General features: G+C 41.4%; 1 protein-coding gene across 2 annotated transcripts in view; it reads right to left on the bottom strand.

The window, feature by feature from the left end:
* Positions 1-22,173, bottom strand: part of NBR1 (NBR1 autophagy cargo receptor) — a 357,560-nt gene that overhangs the window by 268,121 nt on the left and 67,266 nt on the right. For both annotated transcript variants that reach the window (XM_053699587.1, XM_053699588.1), the window contains exons 7-8: positions 14,304-14,372; positions 13,779-13,853 (exon numbers count right to left, since the gene is read on the bottom strand). In XM_053699587.1, coding sequence (XP_053555562.1) covers positions 13,779-13,853; positions 14,304-14,372 — 144 coding nt within the window. The remainder of the gene's footprint in view (positions 1-13,778; positions 13,854-14,303; positions 14,373-22,173) is intronic.

Genomic DNA, 22,173 nt, shown 5'->3' with positions numbered 1-22,173 from the left:
CAATCACGCGTGGAAGGAGAGGAAAATGAGGAAACACATAAGCTAGGCTGAATGACCAAGGTACTGCCAAGGCATCTATCAGTTCGGCCTGAGGATGCCATTAGGTCTAATTCCGGTCTGCCCAATTGGCGAGTCAATGAGGCAAACACCTCCGGATGGAGTTCCCACTCACCCGGATGAAAAGTCTGACGACTTAGAAAATCAGCTTCCCAGTTCTCTACTCCTGGGATGTAGATCGCTGATAGATAGCAAGAGTGGGCCTCCGCCCATCGGATTATCTTGGATACTTCTATCATCGCTAAGGAACTCCTTGTTCCCCCCTGATGATTGATATACGCCACAGACGTGATATTGTCCGACTGGAATCTGATGAATTTGGCCGAAGCCAACTGAGGCCACGCCTGAAGCGCATTGAATATTAATTTCAGTTCCAGAATATTGATTGGAAGTAGAGAGTGCAAACACCCTGAGCCTTCAGGGAATTCCAGACTGCACCCCAGCCCAGTAGGCTGGCGTCCGTTGTCACTATCACCTACGGGGGTCTGCGGAAACAAGTCCCCTGGGACAGATGATCCGGCGACAACCACCAAAGAAGAGAGTCTCTGGTCTCTTGATCCAGATTTATCTGAGGAGATAAATTCACATAGTCCCCATTCCACAGTCTGAGCATGCACAACTGCAGTGGTCTGAGATGAAAGCGAGCAAACGGAATGATGTCCATTGCCGCTACCATTAATCCAATGACCTCCATACACTGAGACACTAAAGGCCGAGGAATGGACCGAAGTGCTCGGCAAGTATTTAGAATCTTTGATTTTCTGACCTCCGTCAAAAATATTTTCATGTTTACAGAGTCTATCAAAGTTCCCAAGAACCCTTGTTTGTGGAAATAGTGAACTCTTTTCTATGTTCACCTTCCAGCCGTGAGTTCTCAGAAAAGACAACACTGTGTCCGTGTGAGATTTTGTCAGTTGATAAGTTGACGCCTGGATCAGAATATCATCCAGATAAGGCGCCACTGCTATGCCACGCGGTCTGAGAACCACCAGAAGGGACACAAGAAACTTTGTGAAGATCCTGGGTGCTGTGGCCAACCCGAAAGAAAGAGCCACAAACTGATAATGTTTGTCCAGAAAGGCAAACCTTAGGAACTGATGATGATCCTTGTGAATAGGAATATGAAGGTATGCATCCTTCACGTCCACGGTAGTCATATATTGACCCTCCTGGATCATAGGTAATATTGTTCGTATAGTCTCCATCTTGAATGAAGGAACTCTGAGAAATTTGTTTAGACACTTGAGATCTAAAATGGGTCTGAAAGTTCCCTCTTTTTTGGGAACCACGAAAAGATTCGAGTAAAACCCCTGCCCCTGCTCCAGTTTTGGAACGGGGCAAATTACTTCCATGGTAGAGAGATCTTTTACACAGCGTAAGAACGCCTCTCTTTTTATCTGGTCTACAGATTATCGTGAAAGATGAAATCTCCCTCTTGGGAGAAAATCATTGAATTCCAGTTGATACCCGTGGGTCACGATTTCCAGTGCCCAGGGATCCTGAACATCTCTTGCCCAAGCCTGAGCAAAAAAAGAAAGTCTGCCCCCTACTAGATCCGGTCCCGAATCGGGGGCCGCCCCTTTATGCTGTCTTTGTAGCAGCAGCGGGCTTCTTGGATTGTTTACCTTAATTCCAAGCCTGGTTGGGTCTCCAGACTGACATGGATTGAACAAAATTCCCTTCCTGTTTTGTGGAGGAAGAGGAAGCAGAGGGTCCTCCTTTAAAATTATAAAAGGAACGAAAATTATTTTGTTTACCCCTCATCTTAACCGACTTATCCTGAGGTAGGGCATGGCCTTTACCTCCAGAAATGTCAGAAATGATTTCCTTTAATTCAGGTCCGAATAGAGTCTTACCCTTAAAAGGAATAACTAAAAGCTTAGATTTTGATGACACATCAGCAGACCAAGATTTGAGCCATAATGCTCTACGCGCTAAAATGGCAAAACCTGCATTTTTCGCCGCTAATTTAGCAATTTGAAAGGCGGCATCAGTAATAAAAGAATTAGCTAGCTTGAGAGCCTTAATTCTATCCAAAATGTCATCTAATGGAGTCTCAACCTTCAGAGACTCTTCTAGAGCATCAAACCAAAAAGCTGCTGCAGTAGTAACTGGAACAATGCAAGCCGTAGGTTGTAAACGAAAACCCTGATGAATAAATAATTTCTTTAGAAGACCCTCTAACTTTTTATCCATAGGGTCTTTGAAAGCACAACTGTCCTCAATAGGTATAGTTGTACGCTTAGCCAGGGTAGATATATCTCCCTCCACCTTAGGGACCATTTGCCAAGAGTCCCGAATGGTGTCTGATATGGAAAACATTTTCTTAAAATTAGGAGGGGGAGAGAACAGTATGCCTGGTCTATCCCATTCCTTTTTTACAATTTCCGAAATTCTTTTAGGAACCGGAAAAACATCAGTGTAAGTAGGCACCTCTAGATATTAACAGTCGGAGGTGTTCAAGCTTAAAATTAAAGGACATGACGTCCGAATCTGTCAGAGGTAACACTTTCGCTGAGTCTGAAAGTTCTCCCTCAGACAGCAATTCCCTGACCCCCAACTCAGAGCACTGTGAGGGTACATCGGAAATAGCCAATAAAGCATCAGAGGAATCAGTATTCACATTAATACCTGACCTACTGTGTTTACCCTGTAACACTGGTAATTTAGATAATACCTCTAAGGGTAGTTGACATAACTGCAGCCATCTCCTGCAGAGTAAAAGAATTAGATGCACTAGAGGTACTTGGCATCGCTTGTGTGGGCGTTAAAGGTTGTGACACTTGGGGAGAATTGGATGGCATATCCTGGTTATCTTCAGATTGAGAATCATCTTTAGACACACTTTCTTGACCTAAAATATGCTTTTTACAATGTAAGGCCCTTTCAGTATAAGAGCTACATAATGTAAGAGGGGGTTCCACAATGGCTTCTAAACACATAGAACAATGAGATTCCTCAATGTCAGACATGTTGAACAGACTAGTAATAACCACAATAGTCGTTAAACACTTAATTTATTGCTTTAAATTTTTTTTGAGAAACGTGTACTGCGCATTTAAAAAAAAAAAGAGCACAAAATTTCCCAAAACTGCTTGAAAATGTTAATTTACTCTAAAAATTAACTACACCTAATTAATGGCTCCAAAAATTATTGCACCCCAAGAGTAAGGGGAGAAATTAATCTCTAAAAGGCATATATAGACACAAATATGTTAAATTTGACAAAAATACCCCCTGCACCTCGCTCTGCTGTGGCGCCTACCTGCCCCCAGGGTATTTCCAAATGATGTGACAACGATCCGGATAAGAGAACCCCTGTCTAGGCTCAACCGGAGCTAATGCCTGCTGCTTCTCAACAAGAGTAAAGTGCGCGTCTGAGCGCACAAAAACAAGCCCCGCCCATGTCCGATGATCGTGTAAGCCTGAACAACCGCATGGTGAAGCGGTTTTAAAGTATAAGCCATGTGGAATTCTTTAACCCCTAAGTACTCTCCCAATATGTTCAAACTGTTCATTTTGAACAAAAAAACGTTAAGCATATTCCTGCCTCTCCCAGTGTCTCTTTATAATGCTGTGAAGCCCATTATAATAAATGGCCTAATATGTCAACTGAAATAAATTAAGCACAGGTTTCTCAGTAACACCCCTTTGTTTTACAGGTCTACTGCTTACCCCTTCCCTTGCAGGGAAATAAATGTCAGCCAGTTCTGATATAACAAGTCTCCTCAGAAATAAAGGGCTGCACATACCTCAATGCAGCTTGTAGCATGAAACCGTTCTCCACACTGAAGATGTCTCTTGTATTACCTTCAGAAGCTCTGTGGGAACCAACGTGGATCTTAGTTACATCTGCTAAGATCATCAACCTCAGGGCAGAAATCTTCTTTCATATCCCCCTGAGGAAAATAGTACTCACCGTTACCATTTAAAATAAAAAACTTCTTGATTGAAGAAACTAAAAACTAACACCTCACTTTATCTCTTCTTAGTATAACACAGGCAAAGAGAATGACTGGGGGTGGAGGGAAGGGAGGAGCTATATATACAGCTCTGCTGTGGTGCTCTTTGCCACTTCCTGTTAGCAGGAGGATAATATCCCACAAGTAAGGATGAAATCTGCGGACTCGTCGTATCTTGTAGAAGAAATCCGCCTCCCAGTTCTCTACTCCTGGGATGTAGATTGCCGACAGATAACAAGAGTGTGCCTCCGCCCATCGAATTATCTTGGATACTTTATCATCGCTAAGGAACTCCTTGTTCCCCCTTGATGATTGATATAAACTACAGTCGTGATATTGTCCGACTGGAATCTGATGAATTTGGCGAAGCCAACTGAGGCCACACCTGAAGCGCATTGAATATTGCTCTCAATTCCAGAATATTGATTGGAAGTAGAGACTCCACCTGAGTCCATACACCCTGAGCCTTCAGGGAATTCCAGACTGCACCCCAGCCCAGAAGGCTGGCGTCCGTTGTCACTATCACCCTCGAGGGTCTGCGGAAACACGTCCCCTGGGACAGATTATCCGGTGACAACCACCAAAGAAGAGAGTCTCTGGTCTCTTGATCCAGATTTATCTGAGAAGATAAATTCGCATAGTCCCCATTCCACTGTCTGAGCATGCACAGTTGCAGTGGCCTGAGATGGAAACGAGCAAACGGAATGATGTCCATTACCGCAACCATTAACCCAATTACTTCCATACACTGAGCCACTGATGGCCAAGGAATGGACTGAAGGGCTCGGCAAGTATTTAGAATCTTTGATTTTCTGATCTCCGTCAGAAATATCTTCATGTCTACAGAGTCTATCAGAGTTCCCAAGAAGGGAACCTTTGTCCGTGGAACTAGTGAACCCTTTTCTAGGTTCACCTTCCAACCGTGAGTTCTCAGAAAGGACTACACTGTGTCTGTATGAGATTTCGTCAGATAAGTCGACGCCTGAATTAAAATATCGTCCAGATAAGGTGCCACTACTATGCCCCGCGGTCTGAGAACCGCCAGAAGGGACCCTAGAACCTTAGTGAAGATCCTGGGTGCTGTGGCCAACCCGAAGGGAAGAGCCACGAACTGAAAATGTTTGTCCAAGAAGGCAAACCTTAGGAACTGATGATGATCCTTGTGAATAGGGATATGAAGGTATGCATCCTTCAAGTCCACGGTAGTCATAAATTGACCCTCCTGGATCATTGGTAAGATTGTTCGTATAGTCTCCATCTTGAATGATGGAACTCTGAGAAACTTGTTTAGACACTTGAGATCTAAAATGGGTCTGAAAGTTCCCTCTTTTTTGAGAACCACGAACCACCCTGTCCCTGTTCCAGCTTTGGAACAGGACAAATTACTCCCATGGTAGAGAGGTCTTTTACACAGTCTACAAACAATCGTTAAAGATGAAATCTCCCTCTTGGGAGAAAATCCTTGAATTCCAGTTGATACCCATGGGTCACGGTTTCCAATGCCCAGGGGTCATGGACCTCTCTTGCCCAAGCCTGGGCAAAGAAAGAAAGTCTGCCCCCTACGAGATCCGGTCCCGGACCGGGGGCCGCCCCTTCATGCTGTCTTTTTAGCACAGCGGGCTACTTGGGTTGTTTACCTTTGTTCCAAGCCTGGTTGGGTCTCCAGACGGATTTGGATTGAGCAAAATTCCCTTCTTGCTTTGTGGAGGAAGAGGAAGCAGAGTGTACTCCTTTAAAATTTCGAAAGGAACGAAAATTATTTTGTCTACCTCTCATCTTAACAGACTTATCCTGAGGCAAGGCATGACCTTTACCTCCAGTAATGTCAGAAATTATTTCCTTTAACTCAGGTCCGAATAGGGTCTTACCCTTGAAAGGAATAGCTAAAAGCTTAGATTTTGATGACACGTCAGCAGACCACGTTTTGAGCCATAATGCTCTACGCGCTAAAATGGCAAAACCTGCATTTTTCGCCGCCAATTTAGCAATTTGAAAGGCTGCATCTGTAATAAAAGAATTAGCTAGCTTGAGAGCCTTAGTTCTATCCAAAATGTCCTCTAAAGGGGTCTCAACCTTCAGAGACTCTTCTAGAGCATCAAACCAAAAAGCTGCTGCAGTCACTGGAACAATGCAAGCTGTAGGTTGTAAAAGAAAACCCTGATGAATTAATAATTTCTTTAGAAGACCCTCTAACTTCTTATCCATGGGGTCTTTGAAAGCACAACTGTCCTCAAAGGGTATAGTTGTACGCTTAACAGGATTTGCAGTCTGCACACTGGATTACGATTTGCACTTAATTTTCGTAATAAAAAAGTGATAATACCAACAGTTCTGTTTATGTCGTTATATCCCAAACTGTTTGTCAATGTTAATGCAATTCGTGTGTCAAATATATGTCCCTTGTCAGTCTTTGCAGTAAGATAAGCAGATGTACTAAGAGTATGATGTGCCGTAAACTTGCAACACTATTACAAAGTATTGTTACCTTGTTCTGCTGATTCCGCTCAACGGGCTGATGACGAGACTCCTTGTAAGCAGGTAAGGAGACACTTCCTATCTCCTGAGAAAGGAAATCCAATGGAATACAATGATGATTGTACCTGCTGCAAAGAAAAACAGTCCGCACCAAGTAATGCAGGTAAAAACAGACTTTATTAAAGTCTAAACATTTGTGAAGGGTACATACAAGCTCGGGAGAGAGCTAGGAACAAACAAAAACGTCCGACGCATTTCCTCCCCGTAGGCACTTCCACTTCCTATGGGCAGGAAACGCATCGGACATTTTTGTTTGTTCCTAGCTCTCTCCCGAGCTTGTATGTACCCTTCAAAAGTGTGTAGACTTTAAATAAAGTCTGTTTTTACCTGCATTACTTGGTGCGGACTGTTTTTCTTTGCAGCAGGTACAATCATCATTGTATGCCATTAGTTGTACGCTTAGCCAGGGTAGATATAGCTTCCTCCACCTTAGGGACCGACTGCCAGGAGTCCCGAATGGTGTCTGATATTGGAAACATTTTCTTGAAAGTAGGAGGAGGAGAAAACGGTATACCCGGTCTGTCCCATTCCTTTTTAATAATTTCCGAAATTCTTTTAGGAACCGGAAAAACATCAGTGTAAGTAGGCACTTACTCTAGATATTTGTCCATTTTACACAATTTCTCTGGTGGTATCACAATAGGGTCACAATCATCCAGAGTCGCTAAAACCTCCCGAAATAACAGGCGGAGGTGTTCAAGCTTAAATTTAAAAGGACATGATGTCCGAATCTGTCTGAGGTAACATTTCCTGAGTCTGAAAGTTCTCCCTCAGACAGCAATTCCCCCAACTCAGAGCCCTGTGAGGGTACATCGGAAATAGCCAATAAAGCATCAGAGGATTCAGTATTCACATTAATACCTGACCTACTGCGTTTACCCTGTAACACTGGTAATTTAGATAATACCTCTGTAAGGGTAGTTGACATAACTGCAGCCATATCCTGCAGAGTAAAAGAATTAGACTCACTTGAGGTACTTGGCGTCGCTTGTGTGGGCGTTAAAGGTTGTGACACTTGGGGAGAATTGGATGGCATATCCTGATTCTCTTCAGACTGATAATCATCCTTAGGCACACTTTCTTTACCTAAAATATGTTTTTTACATTGTAAAGCCTTTTCAGTACAAGAGGTACACAAAGTAAGAGGGGGGTCCACAATGGCTTCTAAACACATAGAGCAATTAGTTTCCTCAATGTCAGACATGTTGAACAGACTAGCATAAACCACAACAGTCGTTAAACACTTTATTAATTTCAACAATTTTTCGAAAAATATGTACTGCGCCTTTAAAAAATAAAAAAGCGCACAAATTTTCCTAAACTGCCTAAACGTTTAAATAACGCTATACAATTAAATATACCTATTCAATTGGGCCAAAAATTATTGCACCCTAAGAGCAAAGGGTGAATTTAACCTCTAAAAGACATTTTATAGCACAAAAAATATTTTATTGAAAATAATGACCCCTGGGTACTGCAAAATGACTCGACAATGATCTGGTGCACAGAATACCAGTGTAGGCCCCACCGGAGCTAATGCCTGCTGCCTTCTCTGTCAGAGTACACTGTCCGTCTGAGCGAGTGAAAATAGGCCTCGCCCATCACGGACGTCGATCATATCAGTCTGTATAACCGCATGGGAAGCGGTTTGCAAAGTAAGCCATGTGGTCCCCTAAAAACCTTACTGTAACACTGCAGCCATACTGATTATTTGTTATGTGATCAAATAAAAAACGTCAAGCTGCCTCTCCCAGTGTCCTATTGATTATTGTTTTCAGCCCAGTACTATATCAAATACAAACATAAACACAGGATTTTCAGTAACACCCTTTACGTACAGGTCTACTGCTTACCCCTTTCCTTGCAGGGAAAAATGTCAGTCAATTCTGATATACCAAGTCTCCTCAGAAGTAAAAGACTAAACATACCTCAATGCTGCTTGTAGCATGAAACCGTTCTCCACACTGAAGATTTCTCTTGCACTACCTTCAGAACTCTGTGGGAACCAACGTGGATCTTAGTTACAACTGCTAAGATCATCCACCTCAGGGCAGAAATCTTAATCTCCAAATCTCCCTGAGAAAAATAGTACTCACCAGTACCATTTAAAATAAAAAACTGCTTGATTGAAGAATCTAAAACTAACACCTCACTTTACCTCTTCCTATTACTACACAGGCAAAGAGAATGACTGGGGGTGGAGGGAAGGGAGGAGCTATATATACAGCTCTGCTGTGGTGCTCTTTGCCACTTCCTGTTAGCAGGAGGTTAATATCCCACAAGGATGAAATCCGTGGACTCGTCGTATCTTGTAGAAGAAAATATTTTCTCTTTACATTGTAAGGCTCTCTCAATACAAGTGTCACAAAGAGTAACCGGGGGTTCCACAATGGCATCTAAACACATGGGACATGTATGCTGTTCAAGGTCATCCATGATAACAGATGCAAAAGCAAAAACTTGGTCAAATATTGAAAATTAATTTAACAGTAGGACTTAGTTTAAAAACAAAACTTTGTTTTACTGTGCCTTTAAGAAAAAGTCTATATAAATAATGTGCAGATATAATTCTGTGTGTATGTATATATATATATATATATATATATATATATATATATATATATATATATATACCTCTTCCTGCACGATAATAACATTCACATTAGATTGCCAAAAAAAAAACAACAGTCACCCTGCCGCAGCTCCTACCTGCCCCCACAAGACTAATCGTCAACTGCTAAGATCGACTTCCCTAAGATCACTTGTTCTATATGCCACAACAAGCAATCTTAGGAACCATGAGGAGGATGCGACCGAATACCAGACAAAAGGAAACTGGGCGGCTAAGTGCGCGACATCAAGCCCCGCCCCTCGTGGGCGTAAACACATAACACAAACCCCAGGAAAAAAAGAAAGAACCGCCATGTACCGGAACCCTGTACCCACACTTCAAGCATTAAACCTTGCAGTACAGCACAATAAAACCGGACCCCTTGCGTCAGCCATCTCTATACTGATTTACTGAGTCTTGACAAATAAACATAATAAAGTAAACTCCAATAACATAGGTAACCCCTGCAATGTCCCAGCACTTCGTAGGCTAAAACAAAGTGCCAGAATGTCTGGAAGTTAAGCAGTATGTAAGCTCTCCCTTGTTAAAGAGAACCCTCATACTGTTCAATGTCAAAGGCAGATTACAGTCGACTGAGATATGCTGCATGGCCCCAGAAACAAAGACAGTCCTTACCTCCATGCTGAGGAACAGCACAATATTCTCACAGTGTCAAGAGGTCCACTCTTCCTTCTGAGGTCCTGTGAAGAAATAAGGGTCTTAGTTAAGGTCTATAAGACCATCACCTCAGAGCAGAACCATAATGAGAGGCGCAGCGGGGTTAAAAACCCCACCAGTTCCCAAAGCTGAAAAGCTATAACTGCAGAGGCTGATCTAATTGAAAAATAGTACACTTTGGCACCATTTGAAAATAAAAAACACTTGATTGAAGAATCTAAACTAACACCTCACTTTAGCTCTTCCTATCACTAACACAGGCAAAGAGAATGACTGGGTTGGGGGGGAGGGAGGAGCTATTTATGCAGCTCTGCTGTGGAGCTTTTTGCCTCCTCCTGCTGACTAGGAGGCGATATCCCATAAGTAAGGATGAAACATAAATAATATAGAAAGTATTCGGCACCCCAACCTGACCAGCAAGGTATAATAGGCGCCACGTGTCTGAATAAGCCGCGAGACAGAAGATCTGAACCCAAGCAGGACCAGTCTGCAACCAGGGTCATAACTGCCAAGCTGGCTAAATCCGCCCTCAGAGATGGAGGAAGAAAAAACAGACAAACATGGGACTAACGTGTCCCAAACAAATTCCGTAGAAGCAAACAGCAAGTATCGATCCCAGAGAAAGTTACCGCAGGAAACATAGTATGAAAAATAAAAATAAAATTCAACCTAACCAGATAAAATAAAATAACAGGCAACCCGAGGGTTAACGCCGAAGAAGAACAGAAAGATCCGCAAGACCAGCCTAACGGAAACCCTGTTCCTCCAACAAAACTGGGAAGGATCTCTATAAGATTTAAAGGAGATTACATCATCCCCCATGTTTAATGAGGTGAGCAATTCAAAGGAAAAGACTGATGAGTCCCAAAGCCGTGAAGGATAGGGTCCCCAAACAGCTCAAAAACGTGTCTGAGTAAAACACGAAGGCGAGCCACCCTGTAACGAAAGGCATAACACTCAGGAACAGTTACACCCGCAGGGAACTTCACATGCCCTCCTGTGGCACGAGCCCTAATGCAAATAAACATCTGGACTTTGTAGACAAGCAAGCCCCAAAAGTATGTAAAAGCGAAAACGTGCCACAACCTCCGGGGGGAACAATCCACCCTCCGAGGAGGAAAAAAAATAACCTGGGTTACACGCATGTGTAGTAGTAGTAGGGAGCGGTAGGGAACTCGCCTCCCAGGAGGACAGGGCCCCCGAGTCGGATGGCTCAGCAGTCCTTTGATTTCCAGAGCCAGAGGAACAAGGAGCTCTAGGACCGCCTAAAGAACATAACGGACTGAGTCAATGGGGCCAATTCACATTTGTCACAGGACGAAGAATCTGAATCAGAAAGTTGAACAATCTCAATATCAGCATCCTCCATAACTGGATAAAGAATACCAAAAAATGGACTATATATAAAACAATGTAAACAGCACCTGACACCCACAATGGCTGGGGCACTCACCACCTCCTATCACCAGACACCAGCGGACTAGAATTCTCTGTCACCACACAGTCAGGAATGCGGAAATGGGAGACCAGAACGTAGACATGCCCGGTCACAAGGTGAACCGTACAGTCCAAAAAAAGCTTGCCCAACCGTAAGGTCGCGCCACTTCGAAAGGTCATTATGTTCCAAAAAGCCACGAGCCCAGTTAACACTACACATAAGCAGAATGAATCGCATAACAAACATGATTAAAAAAAAAACTTTTCAATAATCCCCCTCAGGAGATATTAACCCTTGATTCCAAGATACTAAAGGAGTCCCACTGAGACTCTGTATTTTTCGTGTGAGTTTGCAGGAACAAATGAGTTACAGTACAATCATGAAAGTAAAATGAAACTGTCACGCTCGGCCGCTGGGAAGCCACTACCAGGCTTTTTATTCCGGGCTTCCTGTTTCTTCAGTGCCCGTTTGTTTGTTACTCTTTGTGGCTCCTGTGAGGACTTCACTGTGAAACTCTCTAACTGCTGATTTTCTGTTGCCAAACTCTGCAAAGACTGTCTATGCTGGGTTAACTCTCAAACTTCCTGATAACCTGTTTCCAAATACTGCAAATACGGTTTATTCAGTGTAAACTCTCAAACTGCATGATAACTTGTTGCCAATCTCTGCAAGTACTGATTTATCTGCGTTAACCTTCAAACTACCTGATATCCTGTTGTCTAACTCTGCAAGTACTGACTATTCAGTATTAACCTTCAAACTGCCTGATAACCTGTTGCCAAACTCTGCAAGGACTGACTACACAGTGTTAACCCTCAAACTGCCTGATAACAAGTTACCTACTCCTGCATTATTAACTGTTTCTTGTTTTATCCTTCCTCTGTCTGAGTATAAGTGGACTATCCCTGCTCTCCTGATTCTGTGGAAGACATTTCCTGAAACCTTTCTCAGAAGTCTATTTGGCTGATATCTTGTATTACTTTGGACTCAGGCTAACTCTGCTCCATATCGTGAGTACATTGTTTTTTAGAGGTTGTCGTGGGGTCACATCCTGGATTAAACTCCAAGTGCAAGGGTGTCGTTTAAGTTCGCCCTCGCATTTGGGTCTTCTTCTGGACATTTCCTAACCTGACAGAAACAATCTTACCAGAATCTAAGCCGTGGAACAAAAACACGGCCCTTCAAGTGTGACGGATAGTAGCCTCAGCCATTGAATTGAAAGAAGAAAGCATGCAGCAAAGCAAAGTTCGACAATGCTGATTGCTTGTGGAGTTGTTAAAATGAGTCGGGATGGACTCTTCCTGCATCTCCAGACTCTAACTTTCATCCAAGCCCTCACTGAGAGACTGACAGGATTACTTAAAACTCCCGTCCCATGTCGAAGAGTACTACCCTCCATAAGAGACGAAAACAAACTTCTGACACTTTTCTGTCAACCTCCTGGGACGAAAAGCAAAGAATGGCTGGGGGACGAGGGAAGTGGTAGGAGTATTTAAGTCTTTTGCTGGGGTGTCTTTGCCGCCTCCTGGTAGCCAGGTTCTTATTTCCCAAAAGTAATTAATGCAGCTGTGGACTCTTCCTGTTTAAGAAGAAAATATATACACACACACACAAACATATATATTATGAATATCATTCCACATTTGACCTGGGAGGCCTGTAACATCTCCACACTGGGAGAATAATTCTCACTGCCTGGCTGAACTCCTCTCATCCCCTATGTCCAAGAGGCACTCTGAGGGGTCAACGGGGTCTCAGCTTGGTAGGAGAACCCCTATATGAAACAACGTGTAGATCATATCAGAATTCACCTCAATCCATCTTGGAGGCAAAAAAATTGACTGAGGGATTCTGGGAAACTGTGTGAGATCAGAGCTCTGATATGTTAGGGCATTTTTGCTTTCTCCTAATGGACTGGAGTGGAATCCCATATGTGATGTCCCGTGGTTTACACAAATGTGCCCTATATATGCGCTAATAATGCAGTAAACCAAATGATGCCTGTAGTGCTAATTTAACTGCTGTTGTTCAGAGTAGCCCTAAATCAGCAACACTGTTAAAATTTAAGTTCATTAAAGGGACATGAAATCCAAATTTTCATATATAGAGCATGTGATTTTAAACAACTTTATAATATACTTCTTTTATCTAATTTGTTTAGCTCTCTTGGTATCTTCTGTTGAAAAGGATACCTAGATAGGCTCAGAAGCTGCTGACTGGTGGCTGCACATACATGCTTCATGTTGTTGGCTCATCCAGTGTGTTAACTAGCTCCCAATAGTGTATTTATGCTTCTTCAACAAAGGATACCAATAGAATGAAGCAAATTAGATAATAGAGAATACTCCATGTCCCTTTAATCATCTTAGATAATAGAGAATACTCCATGTCCCTTTAATCATCTTAGATAATAGAGAATACTCCATGTCCCTTTAATCATCTTAGATAATAGAGAATACTCCATGTCCCTTTAATCATTAGCCTGTAAGGTACATACCATTTTCATATAGTTGGTGAACCAGTCTGGTGGCATTTCTGTGGATTTTCTAACCTCATTTTGTCCTCTCTGTTCCTATTAAGAAATAACAACAATGATTTGGTGCTCCTTCACAATTTGGGATATATATATATAAAAAGTTGGGTTGTCATTTAAGTTAAAATTGCCAAGCCATGTACTATAAATGAACATTGCAAAGGACATTGTACTCACAAACTGCAAGATAACACACATTGCTGTGAACCTGAAATCATAGCCGGAAATGCATGTTTGTGCAGAAGTGATATTGCTCTATTGATGCTTACCGATTGATATCATAAAAGTAAAATGGGTTTCATATCCCTTTAATACATTCCTACAAGCCTGACAAAGATATTGGATTTATTTAATATCCATTATTAAAAAAACAATAGTACTTTTAAAAAGCTCTTCTTAACAAGGAAACAAAAAAGTTGTAAGTAAAATGTCCATATGATATAGTGTAAATAAAATATAAGGATTTCCTGGTAGACAAAATATACATACCCTGTCAAGGTAGCTAGTGAACCATTCTGGCTGTACTGGTTCTATAATCTCAGCTTCCCCTGGTTTCTCCTGTCAATAAAGACAGTAACAATATGAACTACGATGTTAAAAGAGATGGTAAACACATACTAGATATAATAATTCAAAGAAAAAATTAAGATTAGCCTTAGCATAATATGTAGATGTATTTTTATAATTATATTAGTTGTTTAAAGGGACAGTCAACACTTACTTTAACATGTTTTTATATTGAAAATAACAAAACGGAGGTCCGCCTACACTATACCCCTCCTGCCTTGCCGCCTTGCTTCTGTCCTAATCAGCGGCGCTAACTACTCTAATACTCGGTAAATATGGATGCCGGACTCCCCCCACCATTACGTAGCTGCCTTCTTCTTCAACTGATAAGCAAATCAGAATCCAGTCCTCGGACTGAAATTGCACGCGCTTGCAATTTCTGTCCGATGCCTGGATTCTGATTTGCTTATCAGTTGAAGAAGAAGGCAGCTACGTAATGGTGGGGGGAGTCCGGCATCCATATTTACTGGGTATTAGAGTAGTTAGCGCCGCTGATTAGGACAGAAGCAAGGCGGCAAGGCAGGAGGGGTATAGTGTAGGCGGACCTCCGTTTTGTTATTTTCAATATAAAAACATGTTAAAGTAAGTGTTGACTGTCCCATTAAATATTGAAAATAAAACTATAAAAAGGTCTAGTTTCTATAAAGTACTTTAGTTGATTAGGTGATTGTTCAAAGCATACAGTAGGACTTAATCTCCTAACTACCCCCATACCTCTATGGGGGTTAATAAGGTGATTAGGTAAGGGCAGTTTAAGGGTTAAAGTGAATGTAAATTTTGTTGATAAAGTGCCCGGTTTTTAAAAATAGGATTAAAAACAGGGGCCCTTTTGGGGGGGCGTGTCCGAACAGCACGCATTTTCTTTGAGCTCTGCATAGGATCCTCTCTAATCCGCTGATTACAGAGATATAACAGCAAAAGTAACTAACCTACTCTTCAAATACTGGGTTACCAGTGCTGGCAGAAGAAACCTGCCTTACTGAATTAATTTCTCTAAACAAGTCCTCACCTCTCTACAAACCTTGCAACAACTATCTGTCTGAAGACCTACTCCGTTATTAGCAATGGCGAAGATAATCACAACCACGTGGAGCGACAACATATCAGACAAGTTAGATTGCCATCGTGCCAAGATTGAGGCTTTGTTTCAGGCTCTAACTGATAGAACTTCATCAGAACAAGAGCTCCTCTCATATATGGATAGTGTCATACTTACAAAAAATAAGATTTCGTGCACACGGCATTGTCAGGAAGATGCAGCAAACCTGACCTTACAATCCGACGTGACCAAGCGCATCAGTAAGCCAACATAACTGCTAGCAACAGCAACTAACGGCTTACCCAACCTTATTAATAACTCTGAGGTATATACTAGCGAACAGAGAGTCAACAGCACCCCTGGACCGACTTTGGTGATAAACCGACAGGATATTGAAATCACCTCTAACTGCAGATAGAGAAGGCATACAGTCCCCTAAGGGTGGCGAATCAGCTCATCCGCATTTGGCTTTGTTTGATCTGAAACCAGACTCGATAAAATATATGACATCATCCATCAGCTATGCAGTCAATAATACCCATTTACGGCAATTATTGTTGAAACAACCTGAATCTCATACTAGTACCGCTGCCCATCCGTATTCAACTACTGGAAAATATTTCACTAATGTGGCAGCCTCTGCAGGGAAACTAGAAATCGCCTCGCTTATTTTACAGCGTCCCTCCTTCACCATTAGATCCATGGCGGTAAGACATTCTGAATTGCAGAGACTGATTAGTGTTTGGAAGATAGGGATAGGATAGACACCTTAACTGGGTCTGTGCTGCCCTAACACTCATTAACGTGCATAGAACATATACTGCTGAAACGCTATAAACCTGACACTACTGCTACAGCCAATTAATTATTGGACATGTTATAAGAAGTCATTGGGTGTACGTACACCATGTTATTATTTATGTAGCATGTAATTACTTTTTATGCATCCTTTCTCCTCTTGAGTTTTATTGTGGACAGAATAAGTGGATATGCTTAAATCATAGCAGAGCTAAATAAGTGTCTCTGAGCGAAGACGTCATATCTGACAATCAAAGAGTTGCTCCACCATTATTCAGTGTTAATATTCCATTGTATTTTAGTGACATTACTGTAAGCTTCATACATAATACCTCCAGAGAAGATTAACTCTAACATTAGTTGTTAAAAATATAACTGTACAAGAGCTCGAATATACAAGATTGTTGATGTTGTAGTTTGTATATTATCTCCTATTAACACCCCACAATGGATATATATCTTCAAAAACAGGGGAAATGGTGTATAGTTTTAAATGGTCCATGTTTAATGTTATATTGAGGACATTGAGTCACTAAAGTTATGGTTAAAAAAAAAAAAAAAAAACACTAAAAAAAAAACCTCTTGGGCTTATTTGATCATGAGACCTGGAAACCACCCTAAACTCAAATTATAAGCTCTATTACGATCTCACAATGTATGCATATTAAGAACAATGTTGTATGGTATCGCAAAATTGTTATTGTTGTCTGCATTATAAATATCTGTATTGTCGAATTTCTTCAATAAAGCTAAAAAAAAAAACTAACAAAAAAAAACTGCAAAAACAGGGGCACTTTAATTAATCAAAATTTACATTTCACTCATGTTGTGAAAATACTTACCTTTTAATCTTGACAGCCGCTCCAGCGATTCCACCGGTCATTGCAAGCCTCTTCATACGTCAGAAATGACTGATCGGTCATCCTCCAATCACAGCTTCCCCCAGAGGGAATCAGTGTCTGATTCAACGCCATGATTGGAGGAAGCCGGATTCCTCATATTAGACCCGGGAAGAGGCTTTGCGACAGGCGGAGGAAGCGATGCAGCGGCTGTCAAGACTAAAAGGTATTTTCACAACACAAGTGAAATGTAAATATTGATGAATTAAAGTGCCCCTGTTTTTAATCGGATTTTTAAAAACCTGGCACTTTATCATATAAATTTACATTCACTTTAACCCTTAAACTACCCTTACCTAATCACCTTATTTAAAAGGTTTACAGTTTAAGTGATAGGCATAGTCACGTACAATGTATATTGTTATAAAAGTATTTTATATATACACATATATTTTAAAATATATATAATGTTTGAAATAATAACAAGCAACCATTAAATACCTTTTAAGATATATAAAAAACTTTAAAGGGATAGTCTACACCAGAATTGTTATTGCTTTAAAGGGACAGCCAACACCAGAATTTTTGTTTAAAAAGAAAGATAATCCCTTTAATACCCATTCCCCAGTTTTGCACAACCAACAGTTATATTAATATACTTTTTACCTCTGTAATTATCTTGTATCTAAGCTTCTGCTGACTGCCCCCTTATTTCAGTTCGACAGACATGAAGTTTAGCCAATCAGTGCTCACTCCTAGGTCACTTTACGTGCATGAGCTCAATGTTATCTATATGAAACATGTGAACTATGCCCTCTAGTGTTCAAAATGTATTCAGATTAGAGGCAGTCTTCAAGGTCAAAGAAATTAGCATATGAACCTCCTAGTTTTTGCTTTCAACTAAGAATACCAAGAGAACAAAGCAAAATTGGTGATAAAAATAAATTGGGAAGTTAATTGGGAAGATAATCCCTTTATTACTCATTCCCCAGTTTTGCATAACCAACACAGATATAATACACTTTTTACCTCTGTGATTACCTTGTATCTAAGACTCTGCAGACTGCCCCCTTATTTCAGTTCTTTTGACTGACTTGCATTTTAGCCAATAAGTGCTTACTCCTAGGCAACTCCACGTGTATGAGCACAGTGTTATCTATATGACTCACATGAACTAACACCCTTTAGTGGTGAAAAACAAAACTTATGCTTACCTGATAAATTTATTTATTTCTTGACACGGTGAGTCCACGGATCATCATAAATTACTGTTGGGAATATCACTCCTGGCCAGCAGGAGGACGCAATGAGCACCACAGAAGAGCTGTTAAGTATCACTTCCCTTCCCACAAACCCCAGTCATTCGACCGAAGGAAAGGAGAGAAAGGAAATAACACAAAGGTGCATAGGTTTATATAAACAAAACTGTCTGAAAAAACAGGGAGGGCCATGCACTCACAGTGTCAAGAAATAAATAAATTTATCAGGTAAGCATAAATTTTGTTTTAGCAGGTAAGCATAAATTTTGTTTTCATCATCATCAATTACTATTGGGAACCAATACCCAAGCTAGAGGACACAAATGATACGGGAGGGACAAGACAGGTAACCTAAACAGAAGGCACCACTGCTTAAGACCCTTTCTCCCCCAAAAAAGAAGGCCAAGTCGCCGCCTTACGAATCTGTTCTACAGATGCCTCTTTCTTGAAGATCCAAGAAGAAAACACCGCCCTAGAGGAGAACTGTAATTCTCTCAGGAGGCTGCTGTCCAGCAGGCTCATAAGCTCTACGATAAAACTTCTCAACCAGAGAGAAAGAAGTGGCAGAAGCTTACTGGCCTTTTTGTCTGTCCAGAAAGACAATAAACAATACAGAAGAATGACAAAAGTCCTATGAAGCCTGAAGATAAAATCTAAGGTCCCGCACAACTTCTAAGTTGTGCAACAGATGTATTTTCATGAAAAGGATTAAGACAGAGAGAAGGAACAACAAGTTCCTGATTAAAATCTCTGTCCGACACAACCTTAGGAGGAAGACCAAACTTGGTACGAAGCACTGCCTTATCTGCCTGAAATACGAGATAAGGAAAAACGCACTGCAAAGCTGAGAGTTCGGAAACCCTCCGAGCAGAAGAAATAACGTTTCCAAGATAACAACTTAATATCTATGGAATGCATAGGCTCAAATAGAGCCTTAAGAAAAACTTTAGGAACAAGGTTAAGACTCCAAGGAAACAACTGACTTAGTCCTGACTCGGACCAGGACCTGATAAAAGGATTGTACATCCGGCACGTTCGCCAGACACTTGAGCAGCGGAATGGAAATATCGAAATCTGACCCTTGAGGGTACTAACAGATAAAACTCTCTTTCTCAAGGCCTACCTGGAGAAATAATAAGATCCCTGGGATCCTGCCATATCTTATAGAAAATCTTTCTAGTGATAGGTTTACGAGCCTGAATCATGGTCTTAATAACTGAATCAAAAAACCCACGTCTATCCAACAACAAGCGTTCGATCTCCAAGCAGTCAGCTTCAGAGAAACAATATTTGGATGAAGGAAGGACCCCTGAAGCAGAAGATCCTTCCTCAGAGGAAGTTACCACGGAGGTAGAGACACCATCTCTACTAGATCCGCCTTCCAGATCCTGCAATGCCACGCAGGAGCTAAGAGAAAACCAATGCACTCTCCTACTTAATCAGAACGATGACTCGCGGAAGGAGACAGTATAGAAAAAAAACACATCTAAATAAGAAACAGGCAGAATGTCAGCTTCGCTCCGTTCTCAAGTGGGAGAACGGAGAGTAGTAGAATACATGCGCTCAACCCCTCTAAAATGGCAGCACTCCATAATGTAGAGGAGGCGTGGCCAAAAGTCGGCACGGAAAGAGCTCTATTCCATCGACTAACTCCCTCTTAATATGAGGTATCTTGTAGGACTTAAAGGGACACTGAACCCACATTTTTTTCTTTAATGATTCAGATAGAGCATGCAATTTTAAGCAACTTTCTAATTTACTCCTATTTTCAATTTTTCTTCGTTCTCTTGCTATCTTAATTTGAAAAAGAAGACTTCTAAGCTTTAATTTTGGTTCAGTACTCTAGACGGCACTTTCTTATTGGTGGATGAATTTATCCACCAATCAGCAAGAACAACCCAGGTTGTTCACCAAAAATGGGCCGGCATCTAAACTTACATTCTTGCATTTCAAATAAAGATACCAAGAGAATGAAGAGAATTTGATAATTGGAGTAAATTAGAAGGTTAGTTAAAATTTCATGCTCTATCTGAATCACGAAAGAAAAAAATTGGGTTCAGTGTCCCTTTAAATTCAGCAATTTCAACTCCACACCTATATCTCACAGTCCAAAAACGTGTATAACAAAACACTGACACCCTCGCACAGCTCCTATAATGCAACTAATCACGGAGCTGGGGAATCACCAGAAACGCACTGCATATACATCAGATGAATGACACTATGCAGATCAATAGAAAAGGCGCCAAAGACGCTCTCTTAACAGTCCCTGTATCATTCTCCCAAAGAACTAGGCCTATTAGGGTACTTTATTATAACCTAAAAATATATACAGCAATTAAAATTTAGCCCACTGGTAGTTAACTCCTTCCTTTTGTGAAGGAGGATAACAGTCTCCATGTCTCATGCATAATGTGCCTGCCACTGCCGTAATCAGCCATAAGGATAGTCCCATTAAAAAGCAGAGGGTCTTAACCAGAAGAACAAAAAGGCACTTACATGCATTCTAGTCGTCAGGCAGTAAGATGACTCACCAAGTATGAGAGGATGCCGCTCCTCAGAGACCTGTGTAAAAAGAAAGACAGAGTAAACCTACTCAGGCTTTCTATACCAGGGCAGCAACATGTTAGGAAAACGCAGCAAAGCACCCTTTACAAGTTTCTAACTGCTTAAAAGCTACCACAGCCCTTTGAAGAGACTAACGTGAAACACAGCTAAACACAGCTTGTGATGGAATATCAGAGCAAGCTTGCTCATGCTTCAAAACAAAAAAATCTTGATAGAAGAATCTTATACAGACACCTAATTAATTCACCTCCTCCTTGCACAAGAGGCAAAGAGAATGACTGGGGTTTGGGGGAAAGGAAGTGATACTTAAAGGACCAGTCAACACTATACAGGACAATAATAAAAATATTCCTTGTGCTATTTTAAATATTTCTAACAGTACCTTAGAATTTATATTTCACTTTTTACCCTAAAATTAATGATTTACATTTTTGGCCGGTTTCCCTGTCCTCTTTATCACGTGTGTGTCAGTTTCGAATGAAAAATGCATATACGTATATGCATTTTTCATTCACTGCGCAGCCGCAACCGGAAGTGGTGACGTCACTAGTGACGTCACCGGCACATCTGCATCGCGCTTTTTTGGTGGAGCAGTGCACATAAAAGGATGTGCACTGTCCACAGAAGCGCGCCTGCGTGTCAACTGAGCCTGTCTGACTTCCAGCCTGCCTGCTTCCTTGTTAATGTAGCAGGTATGCTGGCTTGTATTTGGGGGCAGCTTGGGGGTATTTTCGGGACTTTACAGCACCATCTAATCAGACTGTTTACATTTGTTGCGTCTGCTGTGATCAATACTATTACTAGTATTGATCGCAGCAGACGCAACAAATGTTAACAGTCTGATTAGATGGTGCTGTAAAGTCTAGAGAGGTGAGTGAGAGAGTTATCCTGTCAGTGCGCCCTGTGTGTGAGGCTCATACATGATGCCCTGCTTCAGCCCTTGCATATATTCAGCTTTCCTCCGATTTATTTAAAAAATCATCTCATTGTGCAGGAGGTTACCACCACTGTTAGGAATGTAATGATGCCGCACTGCAGCCCGTCCTGTTTGTTTCCAAAGTAGCCAGTTTCATACCGCACTGTACACAAATAAGGCATTGGAATAGGAACTCTATTTGTGCACAGTGCGGTATGAAACTGGCTACTTTGGAAACAAACAGGACGGGCTGCAGTGCGGCATCATTACATTCCTAACAGTGGTGGTAACCTCCTGCACAATGAGATGATTTTTTAAATAAATCGGAGGAAAGCTGAATATATGCAAGGGCTGAAGCAGGGCATCATGTATG

Source organism: Bombina bombina, chromosome 1 (assembly GCF_027579735.1).
Source record: "Bombina bombina isolate aBomBom1 chromosome 1, aBomBom1.pri, whole genome shotgun sequence".
Lineage (NCBI taxonomy): Eukaryota > Metazoa > Chordata > Amphibia > Anura > Bombinatoridae > Bombina > Bombina bombina.
This window is presented reverse-complemented; position numbering and strand designations above follow the sequence as displayed.